We start from the raw sequence: 22,008 nt of genomic DNA on the forward strand, positions 1-22,008 counted from the left end.
ACCAGTAAACCTACACGGGAGTCTTACATGTAATGTTGACGATGGTAAAATAGTGCTAAACTTAAAATTATTCAAAATAATACACATTTATTTTGGTGACTTTTCTGCCTCACGACACTTTGACCCCTTAAAAACTACATTTTAGGCCAAAAGCTGACCGCAAATCTACTGTCAAACAATGTCCGGGGCATCAGGACGTGGAATCATCTCATTTATTTATTTATTTTAATTATTTTCATTTCTAATTTTACACAATTTGGAAGGCCAGTTACCCAAGCCCTGTTCATGTGAGCTCCCCCTACACTAGTAGGCTGGAGACTAGCATCTAGTGTCCTCCCACACATGTGAAAGCCAGCAATCACCTCTTTTCCAACTGATGCAGCATTGCTATGTAGCCAATGCGGCTTCCCGGCACCGATACAACAGCTAACAGGCGCCTGAGCTGACCCACAATGCCATTAACCTACCCCTGAGAAAGAGACCAAGGCAGATTGTGCTCTCTTTGACTCCGGCTGCTGATGGCAAGCAGCATAACCTTGACCTTGGATCATAGTGGCCTTAGTTCCCTGGACCACACCATTACCCTAACTGTTGAACAGCACAGGAATTATGGAAAAATGGGTGCGATTCCCCCGATTTCCATTTCTCCATTTCTCTAGAGGAGTCTTGGGTTAATGGAAGGTGTGCTGTTAAGACAAACTGCCTCACCTTCACCCTGTGTTCCCTTCTATATTGCTGATGAATGACACTCAGGTCTACAGAGGGTGACTTGGAATTGGAGGCAGGTTGGAATTGATGCCGCAGCTGCTGATACCGTTATTAGCCTGTGCTGCACAGATAGGATCAATGATGATGCAGCTTGGCCATCACTTAGGCCAGCCTTGCGCTCAGTGCTGGGATGTAAAACGAACCAAAAGGGCTTAATGGTACATTATATGTGCATGGCCATGTGGCTGTCTTTAATAACTGGCAAGCTACAGCAGATACGAAGAGCAAAACCTAATATAGGCTTAGCATTCAGAAAAACACCACAGGCGGTCTCGAACTGTTGGAATAATCGATAATCCAAACCAGCCCAGTTATGCTTATAACAGGGTGGTACCCAGCGAGCTGTTTGGGGGCACGACCACATAAGGCTGGGCCTTAAGTTACTTAACTGTTACTTCCTAGTGTTGTTTAGTGGCGTGCAATTCGAACGGGGGGCCTCTCGCTGCCCTGAACTCAATCAGGATGTAAAATTTCATGGTTTTATTGCAGAGCTTTACTTCCCACTCCTCAAGTGCCTGCCCTTTCTCCCCTCCCCGTGAGCTTTTCCTCCCATTGTAAAGGTCATTATTTAAAGGAAAACATCGGCGGCGTTAGTGAAGAAGGTATCAGGCGGCTTACAGCCCACTCGGGCCACAAACTGCAGCACAATGGAAGTCCTCAGCCTGGTTGATTGAACACAACTTAGCCTGCAAAACACACCATTAAATCACTTAACCGTAACCACCGGGACACCATTTGACCTCATCTGCGCAAGCGGTCCAAAGGAAAGAAGAAAGGGTTCGAGGCGGACAAAAGACGGGTGGGCCGCTGGTTGATTCTCCCATGCTGGTGCCATTCATCCTGCTGTCAGTGAGCAGTAGTTAATTTGGGAGCTCATTACCAGGGGTCAAAGTACAAGGAATAGCTTGGGAAAAAAATCCTAATGGGACGAACGTTGAATAGAAAAAAACAGCAGGGTACAAAAGCCAGCATAGCAGCTAGCAGGGCCATGCTAACTTCTGGCTATGCGTTGGCTTAGGGCCAATATTCAAAATTTTGGGGCGTCCAGGGTAGATTTTACAACTTTAACACTGTTTGCAGTCCTGGTCAGAAGTTTAGTCCTTTCAACTTGCCATGACCGAGGTCTCTTAACTTCCTGTGAGTGATCATGATGGACTACAGCTGGCAGCACTTATTGGCTTGACCAACACACCATGGGTACAATGGGTACAAAGTCCAGCGAGCTGTAAACTCTGAGCAGATCTGAGATGGACAATAGTGGATTTTTACAGGAGTCGAAACACCTGTAGATTCCAAGATCATCGGTTCAAATGATTGGGGGGGTGGGGGGGTGGGATGTAGCCACTTTGCCGAAGTCTGGAAGAAGACCCAAACTGTAACCCTGGACTGTTTCACTGCCAGTGGAACTAGTGCAGCTGGTTTGTTGAACGAACTGGATGGAACGATGAAGATCCAAGACTACCTCCGACTTCTTCAGCAGAACCTCGAAGCATAATAAGATAACAGAAACGGTGGAAACGTGGACAATTTTGGGTGTAGCAACAGGACAGTGACCCCAAACACACCTTAAAGGCGGCTGTGAGTGTATGCAAAGTGCTGTGTCGTCATATTTATGAATTTAAACCCCAAAAAAATGAATGCTGAGAAAAATAAACCCACAATTGAACCATTTTTGAATACATGGGTAGGAAATATGGCACAATATATATTACCACAAGACACGTCAAGACATTCACAGGATATATGATATGTAACGATGTTTATAGGATGGTTTTCCAGGGGGACATGGTTAGGTTTAATCCCATCTATGGTAAACTGTCCCAAATGCTGTAAAAAACAAAACAAAATGAAATTAATTTATTGCAAAATGATAAACATGGTCATACTGTTCCTCCCCCTAGACGCTTAATACAACTTAACGCATTAAAGAAATCTTCTAATTTCAGTTTTAAGCAACATGTTTTTTGTTACGCAACTATCCGTGTCCTCAAAAACGAGCGGGACGGCAGGCTGCTGCTCTTAACCGAGACACAGTAAGGTGTTACCCTGGTGTTGGAGAGGCTTTCAAGAGGCGGGAGGGCTGCCAACAAAGGACAAACCAAAGAAAACAATGTGTCACAGAGCCAGCAAATTGCAGAGGCTAGGAAATGCAGCGGTTTGGTCAACATGGCACACTACAGGCATTCTCTTGGTCACAGGGCGTTGACTTTCCCAACACACCCTCCAACCCCCCCACCCCCCAAATCGGCCTCGTTCCTCCGAATGGCAGACTAGTGCACTAATCAGTATTGACACACAGCGCCACCCACCTTGAAGGCTTGCTTTGCAGCTTTCCCCACGGGTTTGTTGACATGCCAAAGCTATACATTGTCTAAAGACACAAAATGGACAAACATCATTGCAGGAAGACAACACCACCCCACCCCCACCACCCCCCAAAACACACAAGCCCAGCAACGCTCCCAAAACCTGCACACGATCTGCACTCATAGTTATTTGCTCCCTAAGGCTTAAACCTTCATACTTAAGGCCTGAGCATGTGGAACATTAAGCTAATGGACTGCCTGGCCTTTCCAAACATTTTTCTTCCCACGACACCACAGCGGGCCATTCTTGTGAAGAAGGCTGGAGAAACGGAGGACTGTTTTCATGACTTCAATGTTCCACTGTTTGTTTGCTTGGCTTTAAAAGACGAAAAAAAGAGATTTAGCGCGCCAGGCTATGATTTTGAGGGCGGCCTGAATTCCGCCGTGTTGAGTTAGGTTTCGCTTTAGGTATCATGAGTGCGTTGGGTCGCAGCCGTTGTCTTTCTCGCTCCCGTCGGGCTGCGTTCACCCAGTGCGGCAGGAAATCCTCATCGAGACGCGGCCAAGCGTGCTGAATTATCTGAGCCGAGAGGTCGAAATGAGCCTACTCCTACAGCCCCTGCTGCTTTAGCCATGCCTTTGTGGTTGCCACACAGCAGTAGGGTCCATAAAAGCTCATGGCAATGTTTGAAATAGAAGATAATTACGTGGGGGAACAGCAGTTTTCTGATCCGCTGTGGGCGAGGCACAATACATTGGCTATTATTTGGGATCGTGATACTGCCCCCCTGTTGCAGTGCTGATATTACAGCTAGAGAGAGCCGTGAGTATTGAATGGGCTTCGATATCCAGAATAGCTTTTGTGTGATGTCATGCTGAAAGTATGACATCAGGGTAGTAGTGTGTCCTAGTTTGAGCACAATCCTTTTAGGTGGTTTCTGATGTTCATTTTACACGTGTCAATGAAAAATAGCTCTTTTCAAACAACTAACATCGTTATCAGCGTCAGCCGATACTCAAAATTTCAGGATCATTGCTGATATTGACTAATACATAAAGTTTTACTAATAGTATAACTATCATCCAATACTTAAGATTTCTATGTATCAATTTTAATATTACTATCAATATCAATTTTGGTCAATACTCAAGATTTCAATATCCGTATCGACCAATACTCAAGATTGTGATATGGCTGATATTCAAGTATTGACCAATACTCAAGTTTATTAGTATCAGTATTATCAGTATCAATCGTTACTCACAATTCCAATATTCACTACCAATATTCAGGATTTTAATATCACTAACAATATCAGTAAGATTTCAGGATCAGTATCAATATTGGCCGATACTCAAGACTTCAATATCGGTATTGGTATCAGTTGATACTCAAGATTTCAGTGCAGTATTGGCCGATACTCAAATTGGCTGTAGACTTCAATTTCAGTATCGGACGATAACAATACTCAAGATTCCAATGTCAATTTTGGCTGATATTCACAATTTCAATATCAGTATCGACCGTTATTCATGATTCCAATATCGCGATCAATTTAGGTCAATACTCAGAATTTGAATATCTGATATTTGAGTATCAGTATCGGATGATTTAAATACACACGTGGACAAAATTGTTGGTACCCCTCGGTTAATGAAAGAAAAACCCACAATGGTCACAGAAATAACTTGAATCTGACAAAAGTCAATAAAAAGTCTATAATAATTAACAAATGAAAATCAGATACTGATTTTGAACCATGCTTCAACAGAATTATTAAAAAAATTAAACTCATTAAACAGGCCTGGACAAAAATAATGGTACCCCTGAAAATAATGTGACCAGAGGGACATGTTAAATCAAGGTGTGTCCACTAATTAGCATCACAGGTGTCTACAATCTTGTAATAAGTCAGTGTTATCAACCAATTCTCAAGATTCTGATATGGCTGATATTCAAGTATTGACCCATACTCACAATTCCAATACTGCTATCAATTATGGCTGATATTCAAGATTTTATTATCAGTATCGATCGTTACTCACAGTTCCAATATTCACTACCAATACTCAGGATTTTAATATCACTAACAATATCAGTAAGATTTCAGGATCAGTATCAATATTGGCCGATACTCAAGACTTCAATATCGGTATTAGTATCGGCCGATACTCATGATTTCAATGTAGTATTGGCCGATACTGAAATTGCCTGTAGACTTCAATTTCAGTATCGGCCGATGCTGTAGATTTTAATGCGGCATTGGTTGATACCAATACTCAAGATTCCAATATCACTGTGAACTTTGGCTGATATTCAAGTTTTCAGTATCAGTATCAACCGTTACTCATGATTTCAATATCGCGATCAATTTAGGTCAATACTCAGAATTTGAATATCAGTATCGGATGATACTCAGGATTTAAATATCAATAACAATTCTGGCTAATAATATGCATTATTTCAATATCAGTATCAATACTGGCTGCTACTTAAGACTGTAATATCGATATCATTACAGGCCAATACTCAAGACTTCAGTGTCGGTATCAGATTTCAACACTGATACCAGAGTTTTTCATAAAAGAGAAAGTGACACTGTGCCTCTTTACTCTTCCGGAGCAAAGTAACGGGCAGCCCTACTGTAGATGACCACTTCAACTAAAAAGCCTGTGTGTTGTGTTCCAGCACAGCAACCTCTCGTTAAAAACTTCCACAGGGACACACAGCGACAAAGAGCGAACGGACGTGCACCACAAACAAATGCACTCTTTGTTCTAAGGCTCAGGCGATGCAATGGGTGAAGGGCGCCGCAAGAACAGTGTGAGTGCATCGCTGAATCCCAAGAGGAAATCATCTTTAGCTTGTCCCAGAAAAGGTGTCGCACTGGAAACCTCTGATTTCCCTGATTTCATGCAGGGAGATTCGGAGTCTGCAAGGTCCTAAAATGTGCTGGGTGGTCTATTTTAACGAATGTGATGAGATAAGTATGACGTTATGGAGATCTCACTGCACTGCAGCTCAATTCTACAGCTCAACGTTCATCTCGCATGGGTAACAGATTCCAGGCCATGCTGTAGAGGAAATGAAAAGAAAGTGACAGACGGACCAGGTTTCAAATTCAATTAAATAGCATTAAAAAGACCCCCCCTCTCTTTAAAAAGCCTGGGCCAAAAATGTTATGTTTTAGTTATATAATAACTACGCCCAAACTCCTCCTCCTCCTCCATTACTGCACACACTGACACCAAATTATGCAGCTCCAAGTCCCCCCCAGAACTCCAGCCCAAATTTCTTGAGTTTCCCTTCCCTGCCTCAGCCAAGCGAGCGTGAGCTGCACTTCGCAAAGTGTTATTACAGTGTTATTAGCCTCTATTACTAAAGAATAGCCCCACCAGTTCGTACAGAAGTCCCTGTAGTTACTGAGAGGATAAGCCTTTCTGCGTTAAGGGGTTTAAAAAAGCATACCAATAAAAAATGCTATTTTATTGCTAATCTTTACAGCGATGCTGATACTGCAAACAATCCTCTTACTAATCACTGAAAGTATTACATTATATCAAATAAATAAATAAATAAATAAAGCAACCAAATCTTTAAGCACGTCACACCAAGAGTTTAATTATTTGTTATTTGTAGGCATGTGCTAATTAATTAGTCTTGTGCCGATAGCGCTAATTTAATATCAGAATATGAATCATTAACTTGCTAAATTACATGCCAACATGTCACAATATGCTTTTCTGAGTGCATCATGGACGGTCAGTGCTTAAAATATAACACTGACCGGACATGCTTCATTAGAAAGACAGCGTAAATAGGAAGGGGTAAGCAGGCTACTCCACAAGGCTGATCAAAAAAAGAAAAAAATAATTCGCTTAATCTGTTGTTTCTAGATCTCATAAACAAGTCGACCACTCGGGATACCTCTGCAACCCCTTGCAACATCTATTGTAATCTAACAACAACCTGGCAAGCACCTAGCAAATCCACTGCAACCCCCTGGGATACCACCTCAACCACCAAGCAGCACTGTATCATGTATCACATGTAGCATGATAACGTAGAAACGTCTAGGAACACCATACCAATTATTTTGAGCAACCAATGACGAAACACAGTATCAATGGTTAATTATAAACCTCATTATTAATCAAAACCTAGCTTTAGCATTGTTAGCTAGCTTTGTCAGGTCACTTTGAAGTTCACACTTTCCCTTTGTTCATATTAGGAGATCCTACAGACCAAACCTGGGAACCCCCTGGGATACCATCTCAACCACCTATCAGCACGGTATCAATCACATGGGATAATGTAGCTACAACCTAGCAAACCTCTAAAAACACCATAGCAATTATTCTGAAGAACCAATAAATCTAATTATTCATCAAAACATAGCTTTAGCATTGGTAGCTAGCCCAATTTCTTCTCTTCATCTTAAAAGACTCCTAATTCCCACAACCCTCGACAACAAAATCAATACAGGACATCAAAACACAACCGCCGAGACGCTGAATCAGAGCCTTGCCTCTTTAATCCCGGACATAGCAGTGTCCACCACAGCCGGGCGCCTCATTGCCAGCAGTCGAGGTCACCGCATTACATTCTCTAATGGGCTGCTCGAACAGTCACAGTCCTTCTGAGTGTCGCATCTGCCAGAGAAGAGACACAAAACACAGCAAAGTGCTTCTGTGGTCGGGCCTTGTGCCCCAGTGTTTTCCGCCTCAGCCCACAATAAAGCCTAAAGAGTCATTTGCTGATGGCTCTCCTTCAAAAGAGCCTTTTAACTGGATTGGCAGATTTCGGCCTGCTCCACAGCCTAAGTGAGATTAAAATGAAGTACAAAGATGGGTGGGTGGGGTGGTGTGGGTGATGCAACAGGGCGAGTTGCAAAAACAAGGTAAGACTGACTTACCTTGTGGGGAGCACATGGAATATGAAAATGAAATGAAAACCTATAATCATATAATGACTGATGGTGCTGATGGTGAGCTGCACCAGGCGAATAAATGGCACTACTGGACACTCAGCATTAGCCTACGTCTCCTACCCAGGAGCTTTAACGATCACCTACAGGCACTGTTATTACAAACAGCCACAATGACAATACGCAACAACCCACTTGCACTCCGGAGTGAGTATTTCATACTGTGCGTAGCATTGGCGCTCTCCAAAACTGAGTGGAGTAGGCTAATGGGAACTGGGAATGATCCGAATGATCAAGGAGGTCAGTTGCTAGGTCAGGCGGGATTGTTTATTTCCTCTGGTCCAGGAAACACTGATTGAGAAACCCCCTTTTTTCCTGCTCTGGTCAAACCTGGGTCATCGCAGGATGCGGGGTGCGCTGGTTCGCTATCTGCATCAGGTGTGTTGGCAGCAAGGTATCAGGCCTTGGACTACAGCAGAGGTCTTGATTTCCAGCACTGCTTGGTGCTGATTTTCATGCTCAGACATACCTGGTAGGTTAATTAGGTGTCTACTTTATTCCGTATTAATGATGTTTCCAGTGTCCAGAAATGCCATATATATGTGTAAATCCTTTCTTTATCACGGGTACCGATCTCCAGGCCTTGTGGATTAAACATGCCTATAAACACACATATAAGGCCAGTCCACCAGACCCAGATTAAGCCTTAACCTGCACTAAAACTTAATCTATGTCTGAGGCTCTTAACGTCTTCCGTGTGGGACATACCAGTTCCCATCACAGCGTATAAACTACTAAACTGGCCAATGACGTCTCTATTTACTGGCCACTAAAATTTTACGGTAGGATGAGTGGGCAAGGTTCGTCTTGAGCAGCAGTGCTCACACAGGCCTGCCACACCTGTCTCTAATATCCACACGTTCCCGAAGCCCTTGATTAATGGAACCAGCTGAGTTGCACAGGGCCTGAGTCGGTCCCGGGGGGGGGCCTTCGGTCACCTCACCCGAAGTTGCTTCAGCCCATCAAGTTACTGGACCCAGGACCCAGGACCCGAGACCTAGAAAAGACTAAAGACTGAAGGCAGAGGTACGCAGAGATCTTCCAACTCAATCAAGTGGAAGTATTGATACGTCAGTGTTATTACAGTGTTATAACAGTGATGCTCTAGACCCAACTCAAAACAGTACTGATCTGGGACAAGCAAGGGGACTATTTCTGCCCCGGAGCAATCTCTCCATCATGCATTTTAGGCCAGAAGGTTAAGACGACCGGACTACTCCAGAACTGAGCGTTAAGTGACACTTTAAGTGACTTTATTTATATCATAACCATTTATTTTACTCCGATATTACGCAGAAGTTGGGCTTCAGCAAGTTCTGCACACAGGCTAGACTACCAGAAGAGCCCCAAACAGGTCAACTGACCCAGCCTCCCTCCTCAGCTGCAGCATTTTCACTGAACTTAGGGCTTAGGACATTTTACATCCTCCTAAGTTTATTCATTCAGTATCTACATATAATCTACTTTTTTAGCTCCTGCTGGCCAACCTTTTGCTTTGGGCCTCGAGTTAGGGCAGGTAAAAGTGAGGGTCCATGCTGTGTTTACCTTTTTTCATCCTCTCTTCCAGGCATCTCTTTTAACCATTACCAGCTAAAAAAAAAAAAGCTTAGTTTCTGGGATATTTACGAGTGGGGCATCAAACAAGCATATTTACCCTCTTAAAAGTTGTCTGGCTTAGCAAGTTAGCTAGAATTCCCTGGCTTTTATGGGGCAGAGTGGCTAGCTGGCTACCTGCACGCTCGCCTTCGCAGCGCTGTAAGCGTCAGTGCTGGCCAAGCTAGCTCACGTAAAACGGGCTAAACAGTGTGAACAGTGCGGCACAGTGCAGCTAGTTTTACCAGCTCAGGACAGACATCCACTCATCCTCCTATAATCTCCTCTAAAAAATCCTGACCAACAAACGCTGCAAACGGCATAACCGGAGCCGCTGTCCCGTTCCCGTTAGGTGACGCCCGCAAACTTGCCAGCTAAGTTCATGCAAGTTAGAGAGAGAGAGAGAGAGTCAGTGACCGCAGCCTCCCGGAGAAACAGCCGAAACAACAGCCTACCCGTAAAGACGAGTAACAGCAGAGCGACCTGCAGCGACAGGGCCGTGGATAGTGGAGTATTTCCCAGGGGAAAGCCGCGTCCCTTTGCCATGATTTCTGAACGCCGACTCTGCAGCGCTGGGTTGTTGGGACACACGGAGTCACGGAGCCACACACCGATCCGGCGAGAGGGGCGGTGCCGCGCGTGTTGTGGGCGGGGCGTGCGCTCCGGAACCCCGCCCCCTGCTGACCAAAATAAAAATAAACCATTTAAATGACGGTATCTATTTTTAGATTAGACTGCACAACAACGTAAGTCGTAATGAGCAAGCTACTAACATTTGTTACTATAATTACTATAATTATACTAATATATATATTTTTTATTTTTATTTATTTATTTATTTTTTTATATATATATATTTAATTCCCCTCCCTTTTATTATGTATAAAACAAACAGCCACGCGCCACGAGAGGCACACATTTCACTACGCCTAGGTTTTATTCATGCCTATAAAGGGTGACAAATGTGCAGCTGAAAGGTGCCATTTGCTCAAATCAATCACTTTTATTGCAGCTCTTTTCGATTACTTTTAGGGGTCTAAAAGTTCCTTTGTTTATTAGGTTGCCAAACTGGAGTACTGGAGTAATAATATAAAAAAAATCAGTAAAAAAAAAAATATATATATATATATTTATTTATTTATGAGATTAAATATTTATAAATACATATATATAAAAACAGATGATTAATAGTTAATAGATGATCTTCGGACGGATGATCTCACAAGCTTGTGAATGAGTAATAGAACAAAAAAATGGTAGGAGATCGCCACCTGGTGGACGACTCGACGACTAGCCATCAGGCCGTCAGACAACCAGCCAGTTTTATTAGGGTTGAATGCAGATGTCGGCCAGCAGCTTCATGGTTATGTTTCCCTTCACTATCAGAATGGGGGTAAAAAAAAAAAAAAGTTAAGTGAGATGGATTAAATATATTATAAAACTGCTGATTCAACACAACAGTCCCAAGAGCTACTTAAAATAATGCAATAAAGACAAAAACAACAGCGTCCAGTTAGCGGCAGTTCTGCAGACAGGGACGCTTTGTTAATAGAAATGACCTTGATAGATCTCAATTCTTATTTGATTATTTATTTTATCTCTTGCATTTTTGTGCTGAATAAAAGCAGTACATTTAAAATGAAGTAAAGTCCATTAAGATGTTAAACAAACGTCTGCTGTTGTTGTTGTTTACAGACAAGTAAACACTATGGCCTGGGGGTCATGAGTTTGAATCCTGAGCCATGCCGCTTTGCCATCGGCACCCAGAGTCCAAGAGAGCACAATTGACCGTTCCCTCTCCGTGTGGGTAGATGGGGCATTCTCTTCCCTCACCGCTTTTCAGCGCTGTTGGCCTGCACAGGCATCGCTTGGCTGGTGCGATGGAGCTGGTGACCCGGCGCTTTCCTCAGAGCGTGTCGGCTGCCCAGCACTGCTGCATCGGTAGCGGTCAGAAATGAGGCAGTGTTCAGCTTCACAAGTACTGGAGGAGGCTTGTGTTAAGTTCTTACCCTCCTACTGTTGGGAGAATTGGCAGTACCAAACTGGGAGGAAAAAAAGGTATGATATAATAAATTATAATCATAAATAAATAAACAACAACAAAAACTACAACAGCAGCAGACAAAGCCGCTGACAATATGGCCCCGGGGATTGCGGGTTAGAATCCGGGGTCATGCTGCTTTGCCATCAGTAGCTGGAGCCGGGGAGAGCACAACTGGCCATGCTCTTTTAGGCCATGCTCTCCCCTCCCCATTACTCCCATGGTGATGCTGGCAGGCACAGGCGTCTGTTGATATGAGAGCTGGGCATCCGGTGCTTTCCTCTGAGAGCGGTGGCCAACTAGTGCAAGTGATAGGGGGAGTCCTAGTGAGGGAGTGGGTAGGTTAATTAAGGATTGGGGAGGGATAAATAAATAAATGAATTCATAAATATATAAAATAAATACAAATATAGTCATCAATTGGATTGTTACTATTACAGCTTTGAACAGTTAATCAGTAATCTGTAACCCTCCCAACCCTGCTAGCACAGGTGTTTCTAATAAAATGTCTTCAGTTGTCGTTGTTTTGGTCTCAAAGTTTCCATTGAGAAAACACAGGCCTTCTCAGCAAATCCAGCATGTCCTCAAGACGTTTGACTGTGTGTTCTCTTTGGCTAGCACCAAACTACAATGTAACTGCTCCCCCATAACCCAAACTCCAACGCCAAGAATAACACTATGGCAGGGAACGTCTGTCCAGTGCGGCAAAATATAGCAAGCGCTGTTTTCCTAGCTATAAGCGGACACATCATTTCCATGAGCGGCCACAGACGTTCATTACTAATCCAGATGTTCAACCTTAAATTAGGTTCTCTTTACCAACATGGGGTAAATACAAATCTTGGCATTACACTTAATGTAACCATAATCATAAAAGAAAATAACCATTACGTCGTGCATCTTGACTTGCCGTTTACTTCTCTCCAAAACAATGAACTCACTTTTCCAGGCACGTTAGAAAAACAGAGGCTTCAAGCTCCAGCTCTGTAAGTAGTCTTTTACTGATGGGTCAGTAATGAAGCTCTAGTGACTTAGAGAGGCGCGGTGGAGAGAAAATAAGTAGAAAAATAGGTTTTATTTAGTAAATAAAAGTTATAATAACACATTTCCATTGGTGAATTATCTGGGAACACCTATGTGCACGGGAACGGGACAAAGGACTGTGCGGGTAGATCAGTTAGATCAAATACACCAAACATAAACAATGGGATTCATTAGATTTTCAGAGTATCCTTAGTCTTTAGTGTCTGTTTCTATTCAATGTATCTTTCCTTTTCTTTTGCAGAGCACAGGCAGTACACACACACACACACACACAGCCTAACAGTAAGCAGAAGGTTTGTGTGTGTTGTGCCTTTTTAAACACTTTTTTTGGCTTAATTAGAACGCTAACTCAGCACAACACATTATTTCTCCAGGACCATAATCAAACTGCCTTACAGCACAGACTGATTCCTCCTTCTTAGATCTAGCTTATAATAAACCATAAAAGACATCCTTCATTCTAGCTTGTAATACATTTAAACTGGCATGGACCAAACTCGTTGGTTTCCTCGGTCATGCTACACGCCCAGCGCTGTGCTGCAAGGCATGAGCATTCAGTTAAATAGGTCATCAGGTTCTTCTGGAGAAGTCTTTTTCTTTTTTCAAGTTATTGTCCGTTTCCTCAGTCCTCGCGGAGGTAGGCCTCGGGAATGTCCTCCAGGTCATGCAGGTTGATGCTGGAAGCATACTCCGCCATTCTCTGGATCTCCTCGGCTTTGGTCTCGGCCAGACTCTTCTCCGCTGCTGCTTGCAGTTTCCTCATCTCCTCGACTTTCGACTGCGCCACTTCTAGGCTGGTCTTCAGCGCAACGGACGCGTGTTCTGCCCCTTTGACAGAAAGAGCCGTCAGTTAGCGGAAGCTGGGATTGGACAGGCTTTGTCCACTAGATGCATATGACTGTGTGCAGCTTAACGAATACATACCGGAATTGTAGGCCGCCTCTGCGGACAGCTCACAGATGCTGATGGCATTCATCCAGTTCGACTCAAAGCGCTTGCACTCATCCAGCCTGTCGCTAACCTGGTGAAAAAAAAAGGACAGGTCATGTAACTCAATAAGGTCCATCACTGATATAGATGCAATAGAACTATTTATGTGTGACTTTTTGGTGGATGGCAGTCATTTTTTCTCCTATTTTGCCTATGGAATTAGTTCTAGTGCTTTCTCTGCTCTTAAACACAGCTTAAGTAGTACATCTTACAACTCAAATTAAAGTCAACATATCAGAAATGCACAGGACTTTGGAATGGGTGTGTTCGAGGTGCGGATAGGACAGTAAACTGTACACCGCAAAACCGACATTACCTCCACTCGCTGGCCAATGATCACTTGCCAAATGCTGTCCTCCTCAGCAGGGGTGAGTTTTCCTATCGAGTTCAAATAACGCTTCTGAAGAGCAATGAGGGTGTGCAGGCCCTGAGAAAAGAGACAGACACAAAGCATGAGTCTAATTTGCTCATTTTTTTAACCAATCATCACAGCACAGCACTTCCTAAACTTCAGTAGGTTTTTAAACTCAACAGCACCAATGAAAAGTAGCTACATACCTTCGTATAGAGCGTAAGGGCATCCACAAGGGCCAGAGTGGTCTGGGAAAGGTAGGTGTTGGCGCTGTCTGTGACCAGGCAGGAGGCCCGGCGAATAAGCGATTCGTGAGAGAGATTTTCCACCTGCTGGAAGAAAGAAAAAAGTGTTTTCAGTTTATGCCACATTAATGCTGTTTGAGCTTGGGGCTAGCATATAGCATATAAATAATTTATAAAATAATTTTTGCTTACAAAACTACATATGAGCTTGTGTTGAGAACTAGCTTTGGCCACAATTAAGCATAAAATTTGTTTCGAATATTATTTTTTTAATTATGTAAATTATGTTTAACAAACATTTTCAAATCAAAGTCATTAAAAGAAAGAAATAAATGAAATAAAATGACAAAAATAGATGAAATTAGATAAGTGTTCTCCTACCTCTATAAAGGGAACCGAGCAAAGCGCGCTCCCGACGCTGAACGTCACAGCATCTGTCACTGAGACTGGGGGCGTGCGCAGCAGCTGGCGGGCTGATTTCCTTTGGCTGCAGATCGCGGTGGTCGCTCCCCTTTAGAAAGAATAAAACCAGACTTTTAGGACTTAAGGCTTGGCGGTTCTTCATCAGTAAATCAACTGTAGCGAATATGTTTCAGTCGACTGCAAACTGCGAATCGACTCGCGAATCGACTCGTTCCCATTCAAAGACGGTCAAGTTTGCGGTCACTGTCTAGAAAGCGTGTACGTCTACAACTCGCACAGGACTAAATGCTCTTGCCAGGACAAATAAATACGTTTTAAATCTCCCCAAGCCTTAATGTAACACGGCAAGATGGAAACAGCACTATACTCACTACATAATTAGCTAGCTAATACTGTGTCTACCGTTTTGATTCTTAGAATTTATGTGTGGACTCGACTCTTAGAATCGATTCCTAGCGCATCATGCTGTAGTGTTCAAATCGCCACCAATAAATACAGTTTAGTGGATTCCCTGCTTTCACACGCCGACTGCAACTCTGCAAGGGCTTGTTAGTAATAGCTGGATCAGGGGTGTTGGGAGTCAGGGAAACATTGCTAGACAGTGCACGAGTTAACAAATGAATCATTTCAGCATTTGAATCAGAGTCGGAGCCGGAGCCGAACAGCCCTGCAAGTCAGAGACCGCGCTTGAATCTGCATCAGGACGCCTCTAGATTTGGCGTCTTGCCGGACTCCTTTCCGCCGACTCAAAAAAACACATGCCTACAAGCCAACGTCCGCCTCCGCGTAATGCATGAAATCTACGAATCGCTGCATAAATACGCATATGTAGACATGTTTACCTGAGTACACTCAAGCATGCAGCAGCTCGGCGAATCGCAGCCATGTTTGCTTCGCTGTGAAGGAAGTCGGTCCGGCCCTGAAAAAGGCCCCTGGACACACACCGGCCGCAGTGTCTGTACGCCTGCATTGCTGTGTGCTCTGACCTGACTGACCGACGCACTACTTTTCTCGCCTAAAAATCCTCGCCTATATCCCAAATCACTTTCGCTGAATTAAAAAGGTTTATATTTAAGTAAAGTCACTCAAATATTAAGCTTCTAGCTACTCTGCAGTGCTGAAAATCTCAGAAAGCTGCTTTGCTCTCAGTGAGCCTGAAGTGGACTAGCTGTCAGGCGTGTATTTATACGCTGGGGCGCTGCTGACCTCTGTCCAGGTGGTTTATTGACCAGTGTACTCGAAGCGTAATCAGAAACTCGTCGATTTAAGTTCAAGGAGAGACGTGCTGTGACGCATAACACACACACACACACACACACACACACACACACTGCGTCAGCACAAAGCCCCCTAACGAGCTGAGCCTTTTAGTAAACACCTGAGGGACAAAGGCTGACGAACACGCCGGCCCCTGTCAGTCTGTCCGGCGAACAACAGGCCAGAACAGCGGACAATGAGCAGCACCCACAACAGAACACGACAAGCCTACGTGCACGTAACTTAGACCCTTTAACTGTGGGAACTTGGCCAGCTGTAGAGGAGAGGACCTGTCTCCCAGAGGCCAACAAGACGGCCACTGTAATGTGACCCAGCCTAAGATACCTCCAGTGATACCAGCCTAGTCACATTTTTATAGTTATGTTATTCTTATTTTTCTATTTGAGCTATAATTACATATTTACTAATAAAATGCCCCATTCAAGATATTTACTAGTATTTCAGTTTTTGCCAGTGTTCATTTATTTTATTTATTAATTCATTTATTTAAGCTTTTTTTTTTTTTTTTAAGTTTTAGCTAAAATGCCGCCAATGATACAAGCTGATAGTCTATTTAGTTTACAAGTAAAAACTCTGAAACTAAAATGTAATTATAATTAACTATCATTTTGATTAGTCATATTTTACAGTTTGTGTACATGGCATGGAATTCTATTTGATCTATAATTACATATTTACTAGTAAAAGAGTCAATTCAAGATATTTACTGGTATTTCAGTTTTTGGAACTGTACATTTATTTATTTATTTTATTGATTTATTCATTCATTTAAGCTGTTTTAGCCAAAAATGCCACCAGTGATTCAAACAGCTAGTCTTTTGGTTTTACATGTAAAAACTTCTTGCTGTAATGCAAAATGGAAATTGTATTTTTAACAATATTTATCTTGTCATTTTTTTGTCTTGTCAATTTTTTATTTACAAGTAAAAACCCCCAATTTAGGATTGCTGTAATGCAATTCTTCCTAGTGGAATTGTGAATTTCAGAAAGTAACTATAAATTTGACACTATAGCTAAAATAAAATCCATTTGTGTACATGGCATGTTATTTTATTTTAGCTATAGTCGCATATTTACACGTAAAAACTCAAATTCAAGATATTTAGAATTTACAATGATGTTTTTCTTTTTAGGCGAAAATGCCACCAACCATTCAAGCTGCAAGTGATTTTTGAAATGTAAAAACTCCAATTCAGGATTGCTGTAATGCAAATTTTCCTAGTGGAAATTTTAATTGTAGAAATTAACTATAATTTTGACTAGTCATCATTTACCATTCGTTTACAAGGCATGTTATTCTCTTCTAGCTAGAATTACATATTTATTAGGTCCAATTCAAGATATCTACAATTATTTTTTTGCAAGTGTAAATGAATGAAAAACTCTATTTGTCTAAAATTTCAACAAAGAACTCAAATTCAAGATTTCTGTAATGTTTATTTTCCTAGGAGAAATTCTAGGTATATCTAACTATATATATATATATTTTTTTTTTCTTTTACTAGTGTTAATATTAGATATGTATCTATATTAATCCATTTTGACTAGTCATTGATTTAACAGAAAACTAATATAATAATAAAGAAAAACGATAATTGTTATTTGAATATTTCAAATTGAACATCTTTAATATTGTTACTCTAGTAATGAAACTGTATAAATAATAAATTCTTAAAGTTTTTAAAGAATCACTGTATATAATAAAGCACATGTGAAGAATTTCTTTCTGAAGACACTTTTGTAAATCTGACCCTCAGGGTTTCTGAGGTGTAAGTCTTAACACCTTTCCCCTCCTCGGTAGGACGGGTTTCGAAGTGGTGTGCAGTATTAGGGAGGGTTTCTAAACCATTTGACTGTTTTTGCACTGTGACGGGTGGGAGGGGAAGGAGAAGCACGATATAATTGGTTACTTTTATTTTTCCCTGCCACTTGCAAGCCTTCACCGTCCCAGCATGGGTAGCATTGTGCAATGGGGGGAGTCCTAGATAGTGTGTGGGAACTGGAACTGGAAATGGGAAGAAAATTGAAACAGTGAGAATCTACCCTGTTTTTCTGAACTGTTCGCCCTGTCATTTTACAAACATATGGCCACATTGAGATAATTCCAAACAGTTTGGATGGGAGGCAATGTAGGTGAGAGCCATGTGGTCAGTGCTGTATCAGACGCACTCTGCAAGTGGTTAAGGAACTTTATCTTGTTCCCATCAGTTGGTACAGAACAAACCCATACCAAACAGAAACTCTTTGACATTGCTGGAGTTCCAGATGTACTCGGTGCATTGGATGGACACATATTGCAATAAAGGTCAGTGTACACTTCATAGACTGTAACTGTTTGTATGTAAAATCATGCAAATCAGGGATTAATAGCACATTTCCTGATATTCAGGCTCCAAATTGAAAAATTAAGCACAGCATGTACACTGAAATGCTACACTGATAGTTAACAAGCTTGTGGTGCCATTTCCGCAATCAGTCATCAGTTTAATGAGAAATCTTATGAATTCTGTATACACTGATCAGCCATAACATAAAAACCACCTGGCTAATATTGTAACCTTCAATATTGTAAGCACTTTTGCTTGTTCATATTTCCTGCTTCCAACACATCGGCTTGAAGAACTGCCTGTTTACCTGCTGCCTAATATATCCCACCCCTTGGCACTGGTGCCACTGTAACAATATAATCAATGCGGTTCACATGGATAGTTTGTGTATATGCCTATGCATTGTGTTTCAGTGCCTAATTATGCTTATCAACACAAATCTGTGGAAGGTAGAAGGCACGCTGCAGTAACTCTGGATTACGCCTGCTGTAATAACTGCAGTAATCAAATTCAGAGGGTTCACATCTTTGAACACATGGGGTGGCTAGGTTTCTCTTTTTCTTGCCTTTCTCATGCTTTACCAGCCCCTTCTGCACACTCTGAAGAGCTGAGACTTTGTTTAAAACGTAAGATGGATGTACACCATCTTCCTCCTCTTTAATCAATTTACACAACCATGGTCATAATTGAATAGCACTTGAAGACATGTCAGCTGTTCGTCTGACTACTCTTGCACCTTTAGAGACTGCATTGGCAGTAAATAAACAAAATGTTAATGCAAACAAACTAAATGTAACTAATCTATTACATATTTGATGAAATGAAGTTTCCAAGTTATGAATAAATACAAATAATACACATTTATATTTTGTTTTTACAGGATATTTATTTATTTAAATGTATTTTATTTTTAACTATTCCCATTTCCTTTAAATGTACCTCACTGCTTATATGGTCATGAGTGGGCCGAACTGGCTAAATGAACCAGGCCAGTGTTGTTGCCAGCAAATTTGACTTACCAGCTTCAACAACTTCTGGGTCCACCAAGTGATTTCAGTGATGACTTTAACTCCCGTCTTTCTAACAGTAGGTTTTATGTTGACCCATTTCATTTAAATCACACCTATCCAGCACCTTTTGCAGACTTCTTTCCTTGTGTTCGTCTGTTTTATTATTTTTTTTACTGTATATTAAAAATTAAAACAATATCTTAAAGTAGGATTACTAAAATGTAATAAAACAATTAACATTTATTTTGACATGTAATCAGATGTTTACAGTAACTATTTTTCATTATATTTGCATAAAGTAGAAATAGAAACTAAAGAAAATAAAAGTCCTACATGTAGAGTTTGCTGAATGGCACGCTTCCATTTTTTTGATTTATTGGATCACCTTCTTTAGAAAGATCTTCATTGCCAAACTGTACATTTTGATGGCTAAAGTAACTGTCAGCTACCCTGTAGAATGTGGACCAACTTTTTCTTCACCTAAATGATTTATTATGCTTTGCATATTTCATTGGAAAGTAGGCGAGTTGAATGAAGCCAGCTGAACGGATTATCTCATGGAGTGATTTATTTAAGTTGAGCTGATAAACCAAACAATGTGGAAAGGAATCAGGTAATCACAAACAAATAAGATCAGGGGCCACTTCTGCAATAAAGCCTCCTACCAAGAACTAGTGCATTCTCCGCATTGTTAAAGGTGCCCTGTTGTAATCCTCACAGTACAGTCACAACAATGCGTACAGAAGCTATCAGCAGTAATCAGACGGAGTCCACTGTAATACACAGAATCTAAACACTTCAACAGATAAGAAAGTTGTTGAACAATTGACTTTTCGCTCGATGTGTAGTGGCGTCAGTTTCAGCAGGGTCCATCCGGCCAGTTCGTGTCAGATCGCTCACAATCAACATCATGCTTGTGACGTCGAGTGACGAGAGGCAGAGGCTTGGCCTTCTTTGTGTTTTAAAATACTGCACTGGAGGAATCGCATATAGTGCCCAACTACCTTCCTGCCAGCAGTCGTTGCTGTGAAGTCTCTAGACCTTTAGATTTGCAGTGGTTTGCTTCATTGGTACATCGGAACAGATGGTCATAAACCCTAGGAAGAAATGATACAACTGCAATTTGTAAATAAATTAACTTGTGGATTGTTGATTTACTCGGGCCAGTTTTTGCGAATGGCCCAGTTAAGTTCAATGGCACCATGAACCACACTGGGTATCGGGGCACTCTGGCCGCTGCCTGAAAAGTGTACCTTGGGTCCAGGTGAAACTTCCAGCATGATGATGACCCCACAAGCACACACCACAAAATCAACACAAACTGCTGACTGAGAACAAAAGTCACATTTTGCATTGATGAGTTTAAACCGTAACTTTAATCTTCTTTATAGAATCTTCAAATTCTTCATCGCCTGATCCTGAGTTGGTCCAAAGTATGGACCAGAGTTTAGGGTATAAAACTGCGTCCTCAAATACTAGAACGTTAAATGGTTCCAAATATGCTGTTATGTGGTTAACATTGTTCTGCAATTGTTTTGAAGAAGGCCGTTGGCATGCATACATTTATTGTGGAAAGATATTTACATTTACATTTACGCCATTTAGCAGACGCTCTTATTCAGAGCGACTTACAAAAGTGCTTTGCTATTTACACAAGAAAACCTCAGCTAGTTAGAATAGAATAATAATTTAAAGATACATCTAAGCTTTAGACATGACTAAACACGAGTCAATAAGGTGACCATAGTACTCTGCTATTCGCCCAAGTACTCTCGGAAGAGGTGAGTCTTCAGTCTGGGTTTGAAGATAGCTAGCGACTCTGCCGTTCGGACACCCAGGTGAAGCTCGTTCCACCACTTCGGTGCACGACAGGAAAAAGCCTGGACGCTCATCTTCCGTGGATTTTGAGGGATAGCGGGTCGAGCCAAGCCGTACTTGAAGCTGGAAGGGCTCTAGGTGCGGATCAGCTTTTGACCATTGCCATCAAGTACAGAGGGGCTGGTCCGTTCTTGGCTTTGTAGGCCAGCGTCAGGGTTTTGAATCTGATGCGGGCAGCTACAGGTAGCCATATCATTGTTGTCCACTGAAAAACATGTATGTCCAACATGGCAACTTCACAGGAGATGGAAAAAACCTTTCAAAAATTTTGTTCAAGTGATTTTGGAGCATTTCTATTGGCCTATTCCTCCAGAATTATTCACACAGTGTATGAAGATACTTGTTTTTCATTGGACAGCAGCGATGTGCTCTGTTGATTGCAAACATCTGAAAGTTTGTACATTTTGCTAATATACCTAATTTGCAATGGGGGGTGGGGGTTAAAATATTTTTGAACTGTACTGTATTATGAAATTTTCAACATTTTGCATATCCCTCCTTAGAAAGCTGAGGTCGTACTACAGTGCCCCTGGGTTTACCACCTTGCTCAAGAACCCAACAGTGGCAGCTTGGTGGACACAAGCACTGAAACCTGCAATCAGTAGCCCACCACTGCCCCCGGGCATGACCAAGCTTTAGAAAGCTGTCGTTTTTAATCAAATTTCAAGAGATACAATTGACAAATCAGTAAATGGATGGAGTGGTGATTATAAGGGGTTAAGAGTTTCTCTCTCTCTAGGGTCTAATCCGGGCAGAAAACCCTCT

At 41.9% G+C, this 22,008-nt stretch overlaps 2 protein-coding genes across 2 annotated transcripts in view; both read right to left on the reverse strand.

The window, feature by feature from the left end:
• The window catches only part of nectin3a (nectin cell adhesion molecule 3a), a 34,666-nt gene extending 24,432 nt beyond the window's left edge, over positions 1–10,234 (reverse strand). The window contains exon 1 of the mRNA XM_072691350.1: positions 10,111–10,234. Within this exon, the coding sequence (XP_072547451.1) occupies positions 10,111–10,201 (91 nt within the window). The 5' untranslated portion in view covers positions 10,202–10,234. The remainder of the gene's footprint in view (positions 1–10,110) is intronic.
• Positions 10,235–12,752: 2,518 nt separating this feature from the next.
• On the reverse strand, positions 12,753–15,720 carry diabloa (diablo, IAP-binding mitochondrial protein a). Its single transcript, XM_072691351.1, has 6 exons — positions 15,593–15,720; positions 14,709–14,838; positions 14,289–14,414; positions 14,047–14,157; positions 13,665–13,761; positions 12,753–13,568 (listed from the first exon to the last, which is right to left on the reverse strand). Exons 1-6 carry the CDS (start codon positions 15,718–15,720, stop codon positions 13,363–13,365), a joined length of 798 nt encoding a protein of 265 aa, XP_072547452.1. The 3' UTR covers positions 12,753–13,362.
• Between the last annotated feature and the right edge of the window lie 6,288 nt (positions 15,721–22,008).

This window comes from Salminus brasiliensis, chromosome 11 (genome assembly GCF_030463535.1).
Source record: "Salminus brasiliensis chromosome 11, fSalBra1.hap2, whole genome shotgun sequence".
Classification (NCBI taxonomy): Eukaryota; Metazoa; Chordata; class Actinopteri; order Characiformes; family Bryconidae; genus Salminus; species Salminus brasiliensis.